Source organism: Netta rufina (assembly GCF_964035555.1).
Source record: "Netta rufina genome assembly, chromosome: 4".
Taxonomy (NCBI): Eukaryota; Metazoa; Chordata; class Aves; order Anseriformes; family Anatidae; genus Netta; species Netta rufina.
In genome coordinates this window covers 53,777,730-53,798,546 of record NC_140127.1, presented here as the reverse complement: position 1 = coordinate 53,798,546, position 20,817 = coordinate 53,777,730, and the positions used below count along the sequence as shown (strand labels likewise).

General features: G+C 40.4%; 1 protein-coding gene across 6 annotated transcripts in view; it reads left to right on the top strand.

Annotated features, from left to right (window-relative positions):
• Positions 1–20,817, top strand: part of TBC1D1 (TBC1 domain family member 1) — a 109,326-nt gene that overhangs the window by 75,075 nt on the left and 13,434 nt on the right. For all 6 annotated transcript variants that reach the window (XM_084286088.1, XM_084286091.1, XM_084286089.1 and 3 more), the window contains 3 exons: positions 10,238–10,423; positions 13,046–13,207; positions 15,801–15,959. In XM_084286088.1, coding sequence (XP_084142214.1) covers positions 10,238–10,423; positions 13,046–13,207; positions 15,801–15,959 — 507 coding nt within the window. The remainder of the gene's footprint in view (positions 1–10,237; positions 10,424–13,045; positions 13,208–15,800; positions 15,960–20,817) is intronic.

Below are 20,817 nucleotides of genomic sequence, written 5' to 3'. Positions count from 1 at the left end.
ACTGTAGCTAGCTATTGTTCATCACCTTGTTCCCTCTTCTTTCATCTTCGCTCAAGGAGAAGCTACACATGAAGCAGAGTCGATCAGTGTGACAAGAGTTACCTGTAGTTGATTTTATTTTTAAGGCTTCCTTGCTCATTTTAGACTGTTCTCCTTTGGAAACAGTCTTTGTACAAACAGCTGATGTATGACCAAAAGATCAGTTTCAACCAAAATGGATGGAGGAGGAGGAAGATTTTAAAGATACCATTTTTTGTTGCATTCCAAAAGTAGTCAGGCAGAGGAAAGCGAGACAACATTCATGTGTTTCCTGTTATAAGCAGTGATTCCATTAACCAATTTTTCTGGCCAAATGTAGTATCCCACACACCACTTCAGGGTACTGAACAGGAGAGCAGTAAGGAAAGAAGGGCTGGGATTTATTTATTTTTTAAAGTAAGTCAGCCAACCAAGAGTCTTAGATTTCTGAGTCAGAGGTGATAATTTTTTACAGGCTTAGCTCAGGCTGCTTTACTAAACTCTGTGTTAAGTACTAAATCTACCAGCATGCCTGAACTGCATGCTGTGTTGACTAAGCGTGGGCAGGCACTGCCAACCGAATGAAACTGCTCTGTTGCTGTAAAGTCTTTGGATTTTAATCATTAAGTACACGTGTAAAATGTGACAACTAGAGACAACTTTAAGCTTTATACACATGTGAGTCCATTTGCATAGACAAGTGGGGAGCTGAACCTCAAGTTGCATCCTGTCCATTGCCACTCTGTGTGGAAGGAAGGTGTGTAAAAATAACTTAAGAAGAATAAAGCTCAGATAATACTGATATAAAACTGATAAATAGCTTATGTAGAATTTTTGAGCTTAATCTTATGAGGTACTGAGTTTAAGAGATGTCTAATGTCCTGAGTTACCATATGAAGCTGACTGCACCAAGTCCCACTGTCTTGCACTTCTGGAGCCTTTACTTCTTTAGGAGGTGTTCATTAGTAGTTTGAGTGCTCTTTGAGCTAAATTTTCGTTTCCTGTAGCTCAGCTGGAATGTTTGCTAGCTGTGTCTTGATAGCTGCATTGTGTATGGCAAGGCAGAGAGCACCTTGTTTTCCAGGCTCCTTTATTTAAATGTACCACTTGCCTTGAAGGAAACCTTTCAGTTCTTAATAGTTTGGGAGTAGAATGAAAAACAGTCCTAAATCAGTAGAGCCACAACCAACCATATATGCTAGAAATGTTAAAATGCCTTTTTTGCTTGCCAGTCGTGATTCCTGCCTTCTCTGATGACTGGACTCAATCCAGCCCCATTTGGACAAGGTGAGCACTCTGAGACAACAGAAAGCCTTGGGTACAGGAAACCATTACTTCTGGCTGTTGAAGGAGCAACAATCATGTGCGTGCCCTTCCTCTAGCCACCTCCTGCTAGTGGGTGCTGCTATTTTCACACACTTCTTTGTGTAAGCAAAGTGCAAGGAACAAATGCAATCTTGGGGCTAAGCTCACAGCTGGGTCCTGTCCCCCTGCCACCTTCCCAAGGCAGCACTGAAGCTGAAGGGACTGTAATGTTTGATGATGAAGCACACAGCAGACGCATCACGCGGTTTGCATGGCAGGACAGCCTGTCACAGCCTCCTGCCAGCAGCTCAGCCTCTGGTGAGCCTGAAGAGGCCACTGGCTTCCAGTTTTTAGGGATCTTGAAAGGATTTTCTGTGTAGGCAAAACGACCTGTAGAGACTGTTACTGCTTTCCAGCTGGTAGCTGAAAGTTTTCAGGATTGAATTGTGTTAGTTCTGACATAGCAAGCTACAGTGCAACCTCTCTTCTCCAGCTGTTTGCCCCTTGCTGTGTCCCAGAACTCCTCTTATACTCCTTTTGTTAGTGTCAGAAGGGTTTGTAGATTTAAATGATACGGTTTTCTTTCCTTTTTTTCTATTTGTTAGAATTGACACGTGGCAAAATCATTCAACCAGCCACTTGTGCTTGGAAAAAAAAGGTCTAAAATACAGTTTCAGAACAGTAATGTTTTTTGTGAATACAGTTTTTCTTCAGTGTCCAAAAAAGAGTGATTTAGGGAAAGCTCCTGAGCGTAGAGCCCAGACCATGCTGGAGAGGTGAGGAGCAAGGAGTGGCTGTGCTGCTGTGGGTGCTGTGGAGCACTGGGGGGCAGCGTTTCTCTCCTCCAGCTGGATACAAGCTCAGTACCTTTTGCTCTGGTATTTCTCTTTATTTTTTCATTTGTGTGGGTAGAATGAGTGTTGTATCTTACGAAGTGAGGAGATGGAAGAGGAGGAGCACAGGTCATTAACAAAATCAATCATGCTATAATCTGATGCAGTGCTATATTTCTCTTGAAAGGAGGTGTTCATTAACTTTTTTCTATGCTTTTTTTTGGCCCGTTTTCTGTAAATGATTGCATAAAATTCACTCTGGCTCTCACATTCATTATTCTAAACATTTTAAATTAATTTTAAAAGTGTTTCTTCAGTTCTTTGATTTTTAGCTCCTTGCCCTGCTTGCACCCAGGTCTTCATGCTTACGTGGAGACTCTTTAACAGAAATAGCATTCTGCAGCTGTGCCACCAGGGTTGAAAAAGACCTTCAAGACCAAGTCCAACCACCAACCTGACTTACTGTGTCCCATCAGCAAACCACGTCCCTTAGTCCCTTCCCCCTTTGGGAAGGGTTTGTTTCCTATCTCTTTTCCCCACTAGGGAAGGGATTGCACGAGGGGGGCAGTCCCTTCCCCAGTCCTACTGGCCATGTTATTTCTGATGCAGGCCAGGATGCCACTGGCCTTGCTGACCCCTAGGCTCACTGCTGGCTCTTGTTTGGCTGCCTGCTGACCAGCACCCCCCAGGCCTTTTCTGCCTGGCAGCTTCCCAGCCACCCTTCCCCAGGCCCGTACCGCCACATGGGGTTGCCGTGATCCAGGTGTAGGACCTGGAACTTGGCCCTGTTGAACATCACACAAATGGATGTGGCCCATGGGCACAGCCTGTCCAGGTCCCTCACAGAGCCCTCCTACCCTCAGGCAGATCGACGCTGCCACCCAGCTTGGTCTCACCTGTGAGCTCAGTGAGGGTGTACTTGATCCCCACATCCAGAACATCGATAAAAATACTAAATAAAATGGACCCCAGTACTGAGCCCTGGGGAGTGCCACTGGGGAGCAGGCACCAGCTGGGTTGAACTCCACTCACTAGGGCTCTTTGAGCCTGGCCATGCAGCCAGTTCTACACCCAGCAATCATACGCCCATCCAAGCCACGAGCAGCCAGCTTCTCCAAGAGAATAACAAGGGAAAACGTGTCAAAAGCTTCACTAAAATCCAGGTAAACCACATCCACAACCTTTCCCTCATCTACTTATCAGGTCATCTTTCCATATGTGGTGGTTTTACACCATAGAAGGACAGCAGATCAGACTTTGTTACGGGCTCTCCTTATGGGTAAAATGATGAAGGGAAGAGCCTGGCCATTATTTTAAATCAGCCAAAGTATGGGCTTCACTCAAAGGTGAATAGTTTTCCGTGGGATCAGTTTTCTAAGCTCATTGACAGTATTACACAAGGATTAGGGCAGGCACAAGGAGGATGGCAGGGGCACGTGTCTAGAAGCAGAGGGTGGGTGCTCTTGCCCTTCTCAGGGGCAGTATGCGCTTCAAGCAGTGCAGAGTGATCATGAAACTTCAGCTTGCACTGTAGCACAGCACTATATTTACATACTTGAACTCAATATCTACAAATCTCTGTGCAGTGGACTTTTTTCACTATGGTTTTTGCATAATGACTATTCAGAATTGGTCATAGTGGGAAAACTGTTTTGCAGACTGTCAGGAGCTCCCAGCAGAGTAAAGCCGAACGCTAGATCTAAAGGGTGTGTGAATTGTTCTCTGAAATATACGGTGGGAAAGTAATGGCTCATGTAGTCAGCATTCTTCCTGTGGGAGGTAGCTGGCAAGATTTTTATAACAGCTCTGTCAGTTTTAGGTTGGGGAATGGGTGATCTGTTTTAAGCTGGGCATTAGGGTGGAGTTGCATGTTGAAAGAGAGTAATTTGGAGGAATGAAATGTTGTGTATTGTTTAGCAGTACACAGGAAAAAAAGAAAAAGGAACTTTAGCCAGAACAACTATGTAGTAGTTGAAAACTTGACTTGCAGAAGGATCTTTCAGAAAGTACAAGCATCTCCATACAGGAAAAAGAAACAACCCACACCTTAATTCATTCATTACAAGGATTTGGGTGTCAGTCTCTGGTAGACAGAAGGAGCAGGCTGTTAAATCAGAAGTGCTGAAGAGAGCTTCCTATAAAAATTTGGATGTGAAGAACTGTTATTAAAACAAGTTGTATTTAGCACCTACCCATTTGTTTATTTGCTTGTGGTGAGGTGTTCCATTATTTACGTAAAAGTATTTTAACTATCATTTTGTAGTAATATTGCACATACTGTAAAGTCTCATTATAGCATTCTATACTGAGAATGTACTTAGAATTTTTACGTAGTGTAAATTATTTGCAGTGTGTTCTCCAGAGCTGTTGAAGTGTTTTTTTAGCAAAGAAATGATTGTTAACTAGCAACAAGTTTTGTAAATGCTGTAATAAATCCCATTTATTAGAATTGATCACTCAGTTGTGTCCCTTTCAGAATGTGCATATGCTGATAATCTTGATTTGCAGAATAGGAGCTGGGCTATCAGCAGTACCACAAATCATGTGCAATGTCTTCCGTGACCACTGGAATATCAAGGCATTCCTTTCTCAGTGTTTGATAATATTAATAAATGGGGTGAGTTCTGAAGGTGGTGATTACTTTTGAAGAAGCTCTTTGCTTTAACTCGAAAATCAAACTCTTCAAAACCATCTTTCAGAGCTGTTTTTAACCAATTGTACTGAAATACACAGATTTTCAGCAATTCTATGTTCAGTAGTTCCCTGAAGTTGTATGTGAGGCTAGAAGAACTTGCTGCTGCTTGTGATTCCAAATCTAAATTTTCCAGTAATGCAAAGCATCTGGTCATGCTACTTGAGCGATTATGAAGATCCTCTTGTTTGTTTGGTGAGCTGAAATCTGTGATGCTTAAAATGCAACAAACTAAAATAGTCTGGTGCAAAAAATGAAATGCTCAGCTGGGATTCTTCCATGCACGTTCTTAATGAGGTATCTTACCTGATTTATTAACCCTGGAGAAAGGATGTGGCTGGTAAACAGTACATTTAGATAGTGACGTGTAAATAACTCCATAGTGAAAATGGCAGTAGCACTTCATATTTGAACCTCCTCTCTCTTAGCTTCATGTAAAACCAAAAACAAACGCTAAAATAAAACCATTTTCTACATGAAGGGTTGCAGCTTCTATTCAAAGATGAATCTTGTAGTCTTGTTTTTGATATTTGAAGTTGGTTAGGCTAAGCACTTGTGAAAGAATGTTTTGAAAATTTGGGCTTTTAGGTGGGTTTGTCACTTCTATTGTTTTTGACTGTGTGGTTTCTCTTAGTGGGTTTCATTTTTTTCTTCTTGTTTTTGCAAAGCCTCATTTAGTACTGAGACTGGTTGAATAAGAAACTATTGATCAATTAAAGTTAGTCAATTACAAATTAACTTTCATAAAAATAAGGCTTAAGGCAGCATTTTGATAATTCGCTGTTGGAATACTTTAATGTCCTCCTATAGAAGAGGACATGAATTTGTGTTCATTGCAGCTCCTTCTGGAGCTGATGGAATTTCCTCTTTATATCTCTACCCAAGTAATGAAATATTGGCCCTTTGAATGACTGCTGCAGTCATCCACTAGCTTTTCATTTACAAAGTTTCCTTACGTGGTCCAGCAACAAACATACCGTGACACTTTCCTATAACCATGCCTACTTTGTTTTGTGTATAATGTATGCACATGACAATTTTGTGCAATACACATGTTGATCCTTTTGGAGCGTAGGGCATCTTAGGACTAAAGCACTGCAACACAAAGCCAAAGAGTTGGGTACAAATAAGTGGATTTGCTGCACAAATGCCATCTCAGTTCATTCTTTCTTGGGTGAGAGGTGGGAGCATCAGAGCAGTACTTGTGAGGTAAGTGTGGATGCACTAGTTCATTTGTACAACATTTCCAGGAGCAGTTTCACCTGTAGCTCTTTACCTTGCAGCAAGTTCTTACCAGCACAGAACTGTTTGTCTTTCCCAGTGAAGTACACACTTTCTCAGGGAATACTCAGTTTGGACCCACAGACTTAAAGATGTCCATGGTGCAGAAAAGTAATATGGACTTCCTATGGAAAATAACCTGTATGATGATAAGATACAATAATGATTACCGAGTCAACTTGCCCAGTCCTGAACCTGAGTTGCTGAAGTATGGCAGGCCTGTAGAAACAGCATGTATGGAGGCTGGATTTTATATGGAGCTGCAGTGAGGGGTGCAATATATTTGAAAGAAGTACAGGTCAAACGTGGACTAGGGATCAGCAAGAGCCAACGAGGTTAGCAGTTGAACAGGGAAGCAGTCTTTCTGTGTGTGCTGACACACTTAGTGTGCTGAAGTGCACCTACTAATCTAATGCAAGTTTTGAAAGCTGCAATGGCAATGAGTTGGGTTTTCACACATGGCAGTTTGATTCGGTGGAATGTGCGCTCTTTGTTATGTTCAGTTCGGTTGCTCTACTGCTCGTCTTTGCTTTCTCTGCTGTCCTCTGGATCTTTTGTGCATAACAATGAAATGTTCGGTTTCTTGTTACAGTATTTCTTCTCTGGTCTCTTCTATATATGAAAGCTGGATGGCATATCTGCCAATGGCTCTGTTATATGTTTGTGGACGTGGATTAGTGTTGACTTACCAAACGTGCGTTATTTTATACTTTACTTTGAGGGCTTACCTGCCCATTCCACCTCCCTGCCTTTGCCAGCCAAACAGCTGACGCAACTCTGCAAACTGAACAAGCCACCTGAGCAGTTAAACTGGTTCATTTTGGTTTCTATACATCCTGGCACATGCCAGGATGGTGATGGGAGGGAAGGCAGGTTGTGAATGTGTTGGTCTTTATCAGAGTGGACTTTGGACTTTCTGTTAAATGTCCACAAGTGATAAGAAGAAAGGAAGAAAAGATAGAAAAGGAGCTGCCATTTGGAAGGCAAAACCAAGCCTAGGACTCTTCCACAGAGGAATTAGAGGTAGGGTTGATAATGATAATAGTTCAGCCTATAGAATTTTATAATTTCTTTCTGTCGTCTTATTTTTTGTTTTATAGCCTTAACTTCTGTGAGCTAAATTTCTCTTAGTGTCTTCACTAAAGGTTACTTGGTAACAAGACAAGAATTTTCCATCTTAAATGGAAGCAGGACCATGCTCGCGAATGGTTAATGCTCTGCAGTGGTTACAAGCCTTGCTACAGTAAGGTTGATCACTGGAGGACTAGAAATTTTCCAATAAATTAGAAGGTGATCTTTCATTAAGTTGGTCCTTGGAGAACAATTCACAAAATTTGCACTGGGAAAGTAGAGGGTATTATGTTAACAGGAGAATGTTAGGGTCATTCTTGCTTTAGGAAAACAATGTGTGGATGTATGTAATTCATTTCCTTGCATGTGTTTTCACAGCCTGTTTTTTGTTTTGTTTTGTTTTGTTTTCCATAAGTGGGTATCCATAAGCTGTCTCTGTAGGTAGTTTGATAATTTCTAACGCATTACATGTACATGTATATGCACATACAAGTCCAGATTACATGTCTGACACTGAGATCCATAAACCACTGAGAGGATGAGTAGGGTGGGAAGAGATTTGTTCCCCCCAAGATGTATGTGCATCTTACTGGATGCTCTGAGAATGTACCAAGTGAAAGGTTACAGACAGTGTAGTGGATAAGGATGTTCCTATCTATATCACTCTTACTTTTTACACTAATGTTTGTTGACCATTTGGGGGAATTCCTTTTTTCTTAAGGCAATGTTATTATTTGCATGCAGTGCTGTCTTAAAGAAAATGAAAGGCTTTCTTTAAAGATGGAAAGTGTGTTGTTTTCCTCCAAGTTCCCTATCTATTAATGGAAATGAAGCCAGTTCAGCTAGTATTAAGAGCCTTTCTCTTATAATATTATTTAATATAAATTGAAAAGTGATGAAACCTACTATATGCAGTCATTGCAGTCATTCTACATAAAATTTACAGAACATCAGCGTACACACTATACCATCACAAAAGCAACAAATCCAAATAATTTTCCTTTGATTCTCAATGCAATTTGAGAATTATCAGGTGACTTCTCTACCTGATGACATTTACCTAAAGCTCTTTTACAGTTGCAAGTCTTTGCCTAGGGACATCTTTTCATTTACCTGTAAAGAAAAAGTGAAATGAATGTTTCCCAGTTTATTTTGAAGGATCTGATGTAATTTCTTTATTGTGTTGATAATACTCAGCTGTGTTTCTGAATGCATACGTGTCAGTGCTTCCTACTTCTTTGTGACACGTGGTGGTTGCCTTTAAAGAGTCAAATATTTGTCCTTTGCTTAGTTCACCATCCCATGAAGCTCATTGTTCTATGAAATGCTGTAGATGCCCAAAGTCTGGGTATCCGCACTTCTATAAACTCAGACTTTGTATATATATTTTTAAATTGTGCCTGGTAGCCAAAGAGGTTGCATTTATTTTTATATGTATTTAGTACTTGAGTTTAGTACTTGTGTGGTAGCACACAAATAAATGTTGTATAAGGAAGCAGGTGGTATTTGGACCCACCCTATTCCTCTCTAACTCTTCAAGAGGAAAAAACAGACAGAGGCAAAGTGTAGAAAAGCAGAAGCCAACAGCTGTGAACATTTCCATTCATATTTAGCCGTCAGCTCAGTTGTGTGAGTGCCTTCAAACAAACAAGAAAAGAATAGCTGCATATGAACTGTGTGAGTCAACATATGGTAGCTTTCTGAGCAGAATTTAAAGGGATAAAAGCCCTTCTGTTTTGTTAGTTTGTAGAGATGTGATAATTTGTGTGTGTATGTTTGGTTTGAAATACTTATCGCTGTGCTAGCCAGTGATAAAGAAATGGACCACTGAGCTACCATGCAGAATGATTGTTTCAGGAATGCTTCTTCTCCAGGAGCATGCACGGATGGACATGTCTTTGAGTCAAGTGAGTGGGGAATAGTTCTAGTTACACTGATCTTAAAGCATTTTCTTGTGTGTGTAATTGGTCAGCTTCTCCTCAGGGAAATGTTCCTCTGCCATTCCCTTTGGCTAAGGGAGAAGTGCTGTTGTGATGACTTTCCATTTGGAGTTCAGTAGAAAGAGAGGGGTGGTTTTGTTTGATCATTCATTTTAAAGGTGGTAAATTAAGTATTTTTTCTTCTAAATATATCAAAGACTACTGAGCCTTCAGAAAAGCTATATAAAACAATGGTAGAATTAAGTGATACTACATCAGGCATTAAGAAAGCAAAGTACAAGTACTTGGACTTTTTACATTGAGGGCTTGATTAAAAACAATGTTGTTTACCCTTTCCCTAAGAAGAAAAAACTTCTCAATTTGTATGAGATATATTTAAGGATCTCTTTCTTTTGTAGTGATATCAGTCTTTTTAGAATTACCTTGCGTTCGTACCAAAAAGATGCATTTTGTGGTAGACCAATTGAAGCCAAAAGAAAAAGTGCAGAAGGTTGTGATGTGGTTAAAAATTAGAAGTGAGAACAAAGGTGTCTTAAGTGTTTATCTCCCTTTCTGAATGTTTACTTTAAGAAAAGGTAATTTAGCCCGTTGTATGGCCTTAGTTGGTGTTGTGTGTGTGTAGCTAAGGGTGTGTGCTTTCTTTTTCAAGCAGAGTTTAGAGATTATTTTTTTAAATTAAGAGGGTGCTATTTTTGATTTTATATCCTATTTGAATCAGCTGTTTTCAACTGTAGTTTGTATATCTGCAGGTTTTCAGACCTCTTCCCTTTTATTTCTGTCTTGTAAAGCTGTAATTAGTAAGTGGTGGTGTTGGCATATGACACAAAGTTTAAAAAAAAGGAATGTCCGGGCTTTGGCCCATAATGATTCTTATTCAGAAGAAACAAAAAAAAAAAAGTAAATCTGCTTGAAATTGTCACCTGGGAAATCTTGCTTGGTATTGCTGCCTCCTGTGTGCGTGTGTGTTTCTGAGTATGTATATATATGTATAAGTATGTATACAGATATATAGTTATATATGTAATCTTTGAAAATTGTCCCTTCTTTCACCTATTCATGAAGTCTAAGTAGTTCACAACAGCTTCTCTCTTTCAAAGATTACTCTGAACTGGGAGAACTTCCACCCAGATCGCCACTGGAACCAGTGTGTGAAGATGGCCCCTTTGGTCCTGTGAATGAAGAAAGGAAACGGACACCCCGTGAGCTTCGTGAGTTGTGGAAGAAAGCCATCATTCAGCAGATACTGCTGCTCAGAATGGAGAAAGAAAACCAGAAATTACAAGGTTGGTGAAGCTCTTTGTTACACACTGTTGCGGTACAAGTTCAGATCTTGATTTGCTCTGTGGCCTTGGTAGTGGATTGGACCAAACCTTAATGAAATGTATTAGGGACATACAGGTAAATCAGTTTGGTAGCATCTCCCTCAGCTCTCATTATGGTAGATAATGATTTACAGTTTATTTATTTGAAGTACTTAACCTTATAATTCATTTACTTCCTCTTAATTAATAATCTTTTAGTTTACAGTGGCTGAAGTGTTTTAGTCTGGTGTTTACAGTGGCTGAAGTGTTTTAGTCTGGTGTCTAGAAGTGATAATAAGGAATGTAGCACAGTCACTTGTTTTCTACGTTTGCATTCATTGGCCTCTGTGTAAGCATTGATCACTGCAGTGTTCTGCTTAGCCAGTTTGGGAGTTGAATTGAAGCTCTTAAGGCACTGGCTGAGGACTTCAGCCCATGGGTGCCCGTTGTAGTACATGCACTGTGCAAGCAAGCTTTGTATGAGGTAGCAATGACTTAGACCTGTCAGAAGTATGATGAGAAGGAAGATAAGAAACTTGAAGTTGCAGTGGTTCTTAACATAATTTTTCTGTGGCCAAATGCTTCCTACAAGTCTGTCATGGTGGCTGTTTTGACTCGTAAAGTCAAAATGCAGGTCATTAAGACCTTCGATTTTATTGTGGCAGCTGCAAGTGACTGTCCGTGAGAGGAGCTCTTTTGAGGATATGACTTAGGAGGACAGAAATGTTTATCTGGCTGGTTTTAGATGTTCAGGAAGGGAGTAGCCGCCTGGGTGTGGGGTACCTGGCATAAAAATGGCCATTCTTATTTGCCTTTGTGTAAACTTGGGGAAGGATTGCCTTCCATGAAGAACAGCTGTGTCGAGTAAGGACCCAGCAGTGTGAAAAGTTCAGTATACCAAATGTGAAATCATTTTTTAAACTTGGGCTGAGACTTCTGGGTGTAGGAGAAAACGCCTCTCTTGGACATTGCATATGGTCCCCCACAGCACTTACCCTGCCTGCAAGCTATTTGCTGCTGGTAGTGTAGCTCTATTTAGGTCCCGATATCTGAAGAATTACAATAATGCATCCTCACAACAATGAGGTATGGTGAATGTATCACAGCAACGTTATTAAAAAGCATGGTTGCTTTTTGATATAGTCTTTCATAAACATGGTTCCAAATCTTTCAATTTGCAATTTGCTCAATGGCCATTATTGAAAAGCAGTATTTTTTTGTTTTTGTTTTATACTTACAGATCCTTTTCAGTCCTTTCTTATTCTTGAACCTGTGCCCTGCTGGTTTTGCAGGCAGAGAGCTGCTGCCCATATCCCAGAACTCTTGTGCTGGGACTGCATGTGTTGAGTCTACAGCCACATTACCATCCAGTTAAATTAAAAAAAAAAAAAAAAACAAAAAACAACTGGGACACTCACTGTTAGACTCTGACAAGTCAATGGAGAATCTATTTACTCCACTCTCCTTGTAGTTTTGTCTAGGTTTCCTTGTAGTGTATTCTTTCAGCATTTCCTCCCTTTTAGGAATAGATGTCTGACACCCTTCCATCTCTTCAGCACAGCATCTTTTTTTTTCCAGAAAAAGCTGAAAAATCTCTTCTGTTTTTATGGTCTTGTGATCTGCACAAATTCATTCCGTGTTCCAAAAGGTCTTTAGTTTACATGAATGCCACTAATAAACCATTTGTTCCAGATACACTTTCACACTTTATCTGTGAAAACAAACAAACAAAACAGAAATGAAACTTAAATATTTTGCCAGTAGTCCCTTTGAAATTTTCACTCCAGTTCCAAACTTTGGAATTCATGTGCAGATACAGAATTTATTTTCATTTTTGCAACCGTTCTTTGATCCTTTCCTTCAGCGTTTAAAGGATTATTTAATACAGTGCAATATTCTTGTAACTCAGAATCTGAGAAGAGCACAAAAATACAATGCATCCCTGCTTAACAAGCTGTGGTGATCTAAAAGGCCTTATTTAAGCCTGAGTTACATGCTGACCCTTGTTCTGATTTCTTCAATGACGACTTCAAGAGAGCCTGCATATTGTTCTACATTCAGTTTGTGTTCAAGGTTTTGAAGCTTTCTACACTTGAATTTTCCTTTTTTTATGTGGACTATAAAGCATCATAATAAGTAGATGCTACTTTTGTGTGTGTGTGTTTTTTTGTTTGTTTGTTTTTTTGTGGTGCAAGTCTTGTGCACTAATTTTTTCTAAGAGTTTGGATATGGAAATATCATGATAGGAAAATCTTGGCTTTTATTTTTGAGTCATTGTCTCTCATGTTTCTTCAGATTTAAGAGATGCCTAGCAGTAAGGAGCTTCATTTAACAGGCCAAACACTGTTAATGTATGTAACTGCATGTAACAAAATAAACAAAAACAAAACAAAACAAACAAAAAAAACCCCACCCACATCACCACCAACAAAAACCCACACCACAATCACAGCAATTTTTACCCTTAATGTTTCAGAATTAATTGGCTTCAGTTTTTGGTGGCTTGCAGGATAACTGTTCTCATGATGAAGTTCTAAGTTAAATTAACCCATTTTGCAAATATTAAACAATATTAACTGGTGCATTCATGATATCATTTCCCAGCTTCGGAAAACAATTTGCAGAACAGACGTCTGAAACTTGACTATGAAGAAATCACACCATGCTTAAAAGAAGTGACTTTGATTTGGGAAAAAATGTTGAGTACACCTGGAAGGTCAAAGACTAAATTTGATGTGGAAAAAATACACTCTGCTGTTGGGCAAGGTAAGCACTGTTTGGTATTTTGAGTTGTTGAAGTGTGCATAAATTGAAAAGGAATAGGGTGACTCTTTAACTACTCCTTATAACCAGGTTCTTGCTGGAGCTGTTTCTCAGGTTGCTGACTACACGAGTAACAATGTTTGGTATCTTCACAGTTATTTATATGCATGTAACTTTCCCTTTCAGCAATAGCTGCAGCTGTATTAATGGGGTTAAAATACTTGAGGTTCTCTTTTTTTAAACTTAAACTCTGCTTACAGGAAAGGTGTATAGTACCTCTGTGTATCATAATAGTTGCAACCCAATTTTATAAACAAAGTTATAATTAAAGAAATAAGTCTGGATAATGCCAAAGACGTGACTGTATAAAGAACTGAAGAAGCTGTGTGCACTGGAAATTCTGGAAATTCTGTTCCAGCCTGGCTAGTACATGTACATACAAACACTGTACATTGCTATCTCTCTAGAACTGTTTGTTGTTTTTTTTTGTTTTGTTTTTTTTTTCTGAGATGAGCAAAGCATGTGCCTCCAGACACCACTTGCAGTCTTCCTTGGAAATGCACTGTATGCTCAGTGCTGTATGTTGCTGATGTTGAAGACAGCTTCTCCAAGGAGCTTTCTATAGTTCTATACAAAGTTTTTCAATGTGTAAAGGAAGTATTAAGAATTCACTGCTAGCAGATGCTGTTTAATGTTGTAAATACTGAACCTACCTATATATTGTTATCCGAGCAAGTTGCAACAAATTGTCCATTTCTAATGACTGTGTAGCTCTAGATTTCTGATAAATATTCTAACAAATATCCCAAACACGAATCTCTGCAGAGTACAGAAAATTCATTACCACAGCTGTCCTTCCTTTCATACAGATAAAGTCCAGTCAGTACGTGAACATGAGAAAAACTTGATTTCGGTTGATAGTCCAGTGATGCTGGCCTGTGTTGGTGTTCAAACTAGCACTTTAACTTGAAGCGATGCTAAATAAACAAATAAATAAATCTCTGCTTAATGAATTGCTACTAATAAACAGATACAAGTAGCCAGCAGATGGGTAAATAATCCATAGATCTTAATGCTACAAACATCTCTGTAGAGCCTAACTGTGGTAAAACCAAGCGGTTAGAGTGATGTCAAATTTCATATAAATGCAGAAATTAAAAATGCATTTAAATTCAACTGAGCAAGTTCTAGTTTAGACCAAAACTGTTAAAAATGACTTGAGTAAGCAAGGCAAATGAGCAAGAAATACAAGATTCAGTAGGCATGGGGCTTAAATTAGGATAGTAAATGTGTAGTATTGACCCATAACATACACTGTTGTAGCTGTTAAGTATAATGCATATTTCGCTTACATGTACAATGCAGCATCCAGAGATGAACTCGACAGGGAACTATTCCTCTTAAGGGAACTTTAATTCACTTGTAATTTTGCATCTGTAGATGTGCTCTATTAAGCCAATTCTACCCTATGTGTGACATTCAACCTCACTGAGGTTAGCAGAACTTTATATGGATATCTGAAGAGGCACTTTCCCTCACTGCTTCATGTTGGAGACTTTCAGTAATCAGGGTTAAGCTCCCTAAAGTAATTTACAGACACACGCTCTAAATATACTTGTGGTTTGGATTCAAATGCCATACAGATATACTAGCATTTCATGGGAAAGTAGTTGTTTCTGAGTTACAGTAGTCTAGTAAAAATAAGTATTACTGAAAAACTTAAAGCCATAGGCTACTTCAAACTGTAATACCTTGTTCCAGTATATCATGGATTAGGCAGAATACTTTCCCAAAGAATAGGATATTGAGTTCTTGTGTAGATGGTATAATAGTGCCAATCTTGTGCTGAATAAAGTATTCATGTAATAATAACCTTTCTGTTCCTTTCAGAGCTCTGCATATAGATGCAGAGAAAGGTTACTGTTACATATGTGAAATAGTTAAGTAGCTTCATCCCTTGATACAGAGAAAGAAATTTAGGCTTTAATACATTTTTACTTGCACCAGTCATTCAGCAAGCCCATAGCAAAACTGGAGATTAAATACTTGCTTCCTGATTGCATGGCTGTTGTTGTAGTCTCTAGACCACATCTCATTTGTACTTGTTAATACTTTGGGTACACATGCATCCTAGCTTCCTGAAATTTACTCCCAACAGCAATGTCAGTGCTGTATTTGGGGAAAATGTCAATTACTTCTACTGCAGAGCTTTATCATATATTTTAATGTGGAAAATGAATGATAAGCATATAGTTTTTCAGAGAAGAGCATTACAATTTTTGCTGCCTCCTCTAGTACTTTTTAGACTGAATGCAACTGCTAACCTTAGACTTAGGCAAGCTCACCCTGTTTCCACCTTAAATCTGTCCTGGTACGTTGCTGGTGTCTTTTATTGGTGAAGGAAGTACAAGCACACTAGTTCGATCTGCTTCTATGGTCTACTGGAGGCAGCAGATAGATATCTGGCAGATATGGATCTGCTTGCATATCTAGATACAAGATACAGATCTTCAGTTCCTGAACCCTGTTAGTTCAACTGTAGCTGAACCCTCAGAATGAGTGGGAATTTACTGTATTAATGACCTTCTTCTCTCAGGAGTACCACGTCACCACCGTGGGGAGATCTGGAAGTTTCTAGCAGAGCAATACCATCTTAAACATCATTTTCCAAATAAACAACAACCAAAGGACACACCTTACAAAGAACTCCTGAAACAGCTAACTTCCCAGCAACATGCAATACTTATTGACCTAGGTAAGTACAGTAGTGCTGTGAAATTAAAATAAGGGTTTTGAGATCTCCAGAAGAGAAATAAATAAAAGAAAGTAACACATAAAAAGCCTCTCAACATTTAATAATATGTTGTGGGTAAAAACTGCTTTTGATCTGGTGTGAGTGAGAACTGTTACTTGGCACCACAAAGAAAATGTAAAATCTACACTTCAAGCACAAAGGTCCTTTGCAACATGTGGTAATTAGAGGCAGCTAGATGCATCTCTAATGCATTTGTGTTTCAGGTATTGATGGTGAACTCCACAGACCAGTGGAATACAAATTGTCAAGAAAAGAAGTCAACATTTAAGTGCAGTTGCTTGAGTAGCAGGTGCTATTCATTCCTAATGTCCAGTGTATTGCTGTATCTTTAGAACCTTTGCCTGAAATATTGCAGAAGTTTGGTTTGTTTGTTTGTTTTCTTTTGGGGGGGTGGTGTTAAACGGGTATCCACTCAATAGCTCTTTTTTATGGCAATTCTCAGCAGGGTGTTCTGCCTAATTGTAAGCAGTAGCTGGCTCCTAATTTAGGACAGTGAATTGGTCTGTGGAGGCACATCTGCTTCACTCCACTGAGTACAGTAGAGATTAGAAACCAAAGCTTGTGAATTTTTGAAGTGTCTGTTATAGAATCACAGAATGATTTGTGTTGGTTTCCACCCCCTGCCACGGGCAAGGACACCTCCCACCAGACCAGGTTGCTCAAAGCCCCATCCAGCCTGGCCTTGAACACCTCCAGGGATGGGGCATCCATAGCTTCTCTGGGCAACCTGTGCCAGTGCCTCACTACCCTATGAGTGAAGAATTTCTTCCTAATGTCTAATGTAAATCTACCCTTTTTTTGTTTAAAGCCATTACTCCTATCATTATTCCCCCTGACAAAGAGTCCTTCCTCAACTTTCCTGTAGGCCCCCTTTAGATATTAGAAGGACACCATAAGGTCTCCCCCGAGCCTTCTCTTCTCCGGGCTGAACAACCCCAACTCCCTCAGCTCTTTTTAGGAGAGTTGCTCCAGCCCCTTGATCGTCTTTGTGGCCGTACTCTGGACTTGCTCCAGCTGATCCATGTCTTTCTTGTGCTGGGGGCCCCAGAGCTGAACACAGGGCTCCAGGTGGGGCCTCACAAGAGCAGAGCAGAGGGGGAGAATCACCTCCCTCACCCTGCTGGCCACAGCTTTTGATGCAGATCAAGATAAAGTTGGCTTTCTGGGCTGTAAGCTTGCATTGCTGGCAGGTAGGTGGGCTTCATACAGGCTTTTGGTCTTCTTAATTAGTTTTCCCTTTTTCCTTACATTTATTGTTCAATCCATATAAAATTGTTTCTAATATTAGGAAGAAGCACAAGAAAGGAAATCTAAATGCAATGAAAGGATTGCGTCCAGTAGGTGGGAGCAGAAAAGGCTGCTGAAAATACATGTAATCATGGAAGAACAGTTCTTATGCACTTCAGAAAAACTATGCCATGCTTAACTTTTCCTTCTACATTTCCTGTTCCTTTATCGCTTGGGGTTCCTTTTTGTAAAATAATTTTCATTGATTGACTCTTGCTACGGGTAGGCTAAGATCACCAAACCAGGAACACCAAAAATCAGCTCGTTCTGTAAGACATGGATCACTGCTAAACATCGTTACCGGTTGCTGTTGCTCCCACACAGTTCTGTTAAGGTCTGTATCAGTGGCAGTAACTCCTCCACCCTCCACTTCAGAAGCCACGAGTTGGCCATTTGTTTCATAGAGCTCGCAAAGTCTTTTGGCATCCTCTCCTTCCCTCACAAAGGCTTCTCCCTTTTCTTTGTGGTTCAGCCCCCAGGCAGCATGCTGCACATGGCTGCTCCTCAGCTGGGCTAAGAATTCTGTGGTATCTTCAGTCATTAAGGGATTTTAACGTGACAGTAATTGTTCAAATATATGCAGCTGTTGAGTCAGATGCTCACATGTCTAACCTTTACCTTTGCAAAAGTGCTTGAAAGCAAGACATCTGATGCAAGTTTTTAACACCTCACTGGTTTATGTCTGAATCAGACGTTTTATAGTTAATCCATCGGCTATTCTTGGGAATATAGAGTTGTGGATATTTCTTTTAAGATACTGTTCTCTCCTGCCTTGGATATTTCGGATATCTCAGAAACCAAGAGCCATCCTCGTTTTTCCACGAGGATGTCGCCTCTTGCATATGGGGTAATTTTTACTCTCATTGTTCATCATGTTCTTTCATAGTGAAGGACAAAATAATCTCTTCTTCCAGAGAATGACAGAATTTACAAAGGCTTTTGTGTGGTAGCGTTTGTGGTTTGGGTCTGAGGAGCTGTGCGGAGCAGTGTAAGAGTTCCGTAATAACTACGTTTAAATGAATGAATTTACCGTGGAAAAACCTGTTGTTGGGGAAATTTATGCACCGTTAGCTAACGCCATGTCATGCGATAGGATCGTGATAATTTACAGGAAAATGTGTACTTGGTTTGGTCTGAATGACTGATACATGGTGTATTATTTTCACTTAGGTCTTTTCTGTACGATCTCATAGAGTTACTCTGTTGTACTTCTGTTCTTTACAACTATACTCAAACAGTATTTGAATATATTCCAGTGTAAGTAGAAGGCTATCCACCCTTTCTGCCACGTCTTATAGGGATCATCTATACTGAGAGCTGTTCAGGGGCACCTACTTCTTAATAACTCTGTACAGTCTTCAGCGTGTACCCAACTGTGAGACGATTTGTCAAGTTTAGGTGGTGAACTAAGCTTTACGTGGTAAATGAGAATATTTGCCCCATCTTTCAGCCAGTGTTTTGCAACATTTAGTAAAGTCAAAATGTCAAGGCAGTGCATGCAAAACAAAAATCTGGTGGAACAGGCACAGTTCTGCTAAAACTCGTGTGAGCTGAGCTGGGGAGAGTGGCTTGGTCTCACCTTTGCTCCATTTGTCTCGCCTGCCAGGCTGAGGAGTGGCACTGGGAAGTGTGTGACACTGCAGGGAGCCTTAAGTGGCCAGCTGGGAACAGGCAGTTGCAATATGTGCAGATTGTTTCCCTCAGGACTTGGTCACGCTGATTCTAGGAATTCCGCTGGATTGCACAGTGCCAGAAGTATTTTTTTGAGAGACACTTAAGTGCTGACACAGATCATTTGCTAACCATCCCATCAGTCAAGTCAGCGTATGTGGTATCGATACCCCTGGCAATGTGCGTGGGGATTCTGTCACACCAAAGTGCTGCAGTAATGGGTGAAGGGCTTTGTTAGTGAGTTGGTTGAGTAAAGCTGAGTCCATAACGTGGCAGAGCTCACACAGGAGAGGGTGCAATAACTGGCAGCTGGAAGCATAGCCAGCCTGAGGGTGGTTTTCTTACACAGCGCTGGGGCTTGCTGGCTGTTCATGTTTTCTGTCTGGTTCTACACACAAGTACTTTCTCTTCATAGCCACGTGCTCTGCTTGGAGAGACAAATAGCTGCAGGCATTGGTGAATCAGTAACTGCATGTATTTGTTTTTGTGCAAAGTGATTTTGTGGGGTAGCTGTTTGCTAGCCCATTCGCTGAGGGAAGGATGGGGTCCTGGTATTTCCTTAAGATGAAAGTAGGAAGCTGAAAACCTTAATGATTCACGTTAAAACAGAGTAGTACAGTGCAGTAACAGTGCAATTGGATAGGCAGCTTGAAAGAATTTGCATGTTTTGACTTGTGTTTCATTAGATTTTTAGAAGTGTTTCTCTTAAACAGATCTTCAGGAATCCTTCTGAAAGCATCCACATCTCCCTTGAGAAAGAACTTACATTCTTGCAATGTGTAGTTTTAATATTTTTAAAAAAAATTCTCAAATTAAGCCCCAAATGTCTTGCTGACACAATGTGAGGCAAAACCATAATGGGATTGCCCACACTTAGTTGAACTGATGGATTTTCTGGATGGAACTGCTTCCTGAGAATGAGGAGCATCTGGATGCAGAGTTAAGGTACAGCAGCCACTCTCCTGGCCCAGTGTACTTGTCGCTGTGCTACTTCAATACATGGACAAAAACAAAGCCACAGTTCTGTGCAGGTTGTTTTTTTTGTGTGTGTATTTCCTTCTCTGGCCCCATTTGCACAACTGCTGCAGTCAGTGGGGATTTCAGCTCCTGAACATTAGCTTTATGTTCAGTAAATAATTTCTTTTCCTGCTAAGTTAGAGTAAACTGATCTCCAGATGCTATCAGTGTAGGAAACTGCTGTACTCATCACTGGGTGTTTGCTGAACACAGTAGAAAATTTTGTTACATTATTTTCTGGAAATGAAGTAGTTGGTATAGGTACTTACTTTCTCATCCTGGCACTCTTGGGGTATCAGAGTTCATTTCAGTCTCTTCTCAGCAGGGCTAGAAATTGGTCCTAAGGAAACGCTGAAATTCTTAGTTAAGTCAGAGATGGGGCACTTGGAAAAAAATCAGCTAATGAGTTCAGCACTTCGACTCCTCCATTTACTGTTGTTGTTTTTCTGGCTTTTGTTTTAAGCTTCTTGGCATTTTTATTCTTGCTCAGCTTACGGTTTTTCTTCATGACTTGTATGACAAGAAACTTGCCACAGGTCTGCCTATAAACTGCGCTGTAGGAACTTCAGGCGGAGAAGTCTCTGCAAAGGAGCGCAAGCTCCCCTATACGTGTGGAAGCTAAAAGCATCACTTCTATAGCGTTCAGTTATGTGACCGCGCCTGGCCTGGGGAGGCCTGCTGAGAAATGGCATGCTGGAGTCCTGTGTGACAGGCCAGAGCAGCTACCGGATGGCAGAAGGACTCTGCCCCGGGCTTTGTCTTCTTGAAACAGGAGCTCTGATGTTATCTGGCAGCACAGCAGCATTCCAGGAGCTAGAGGGTG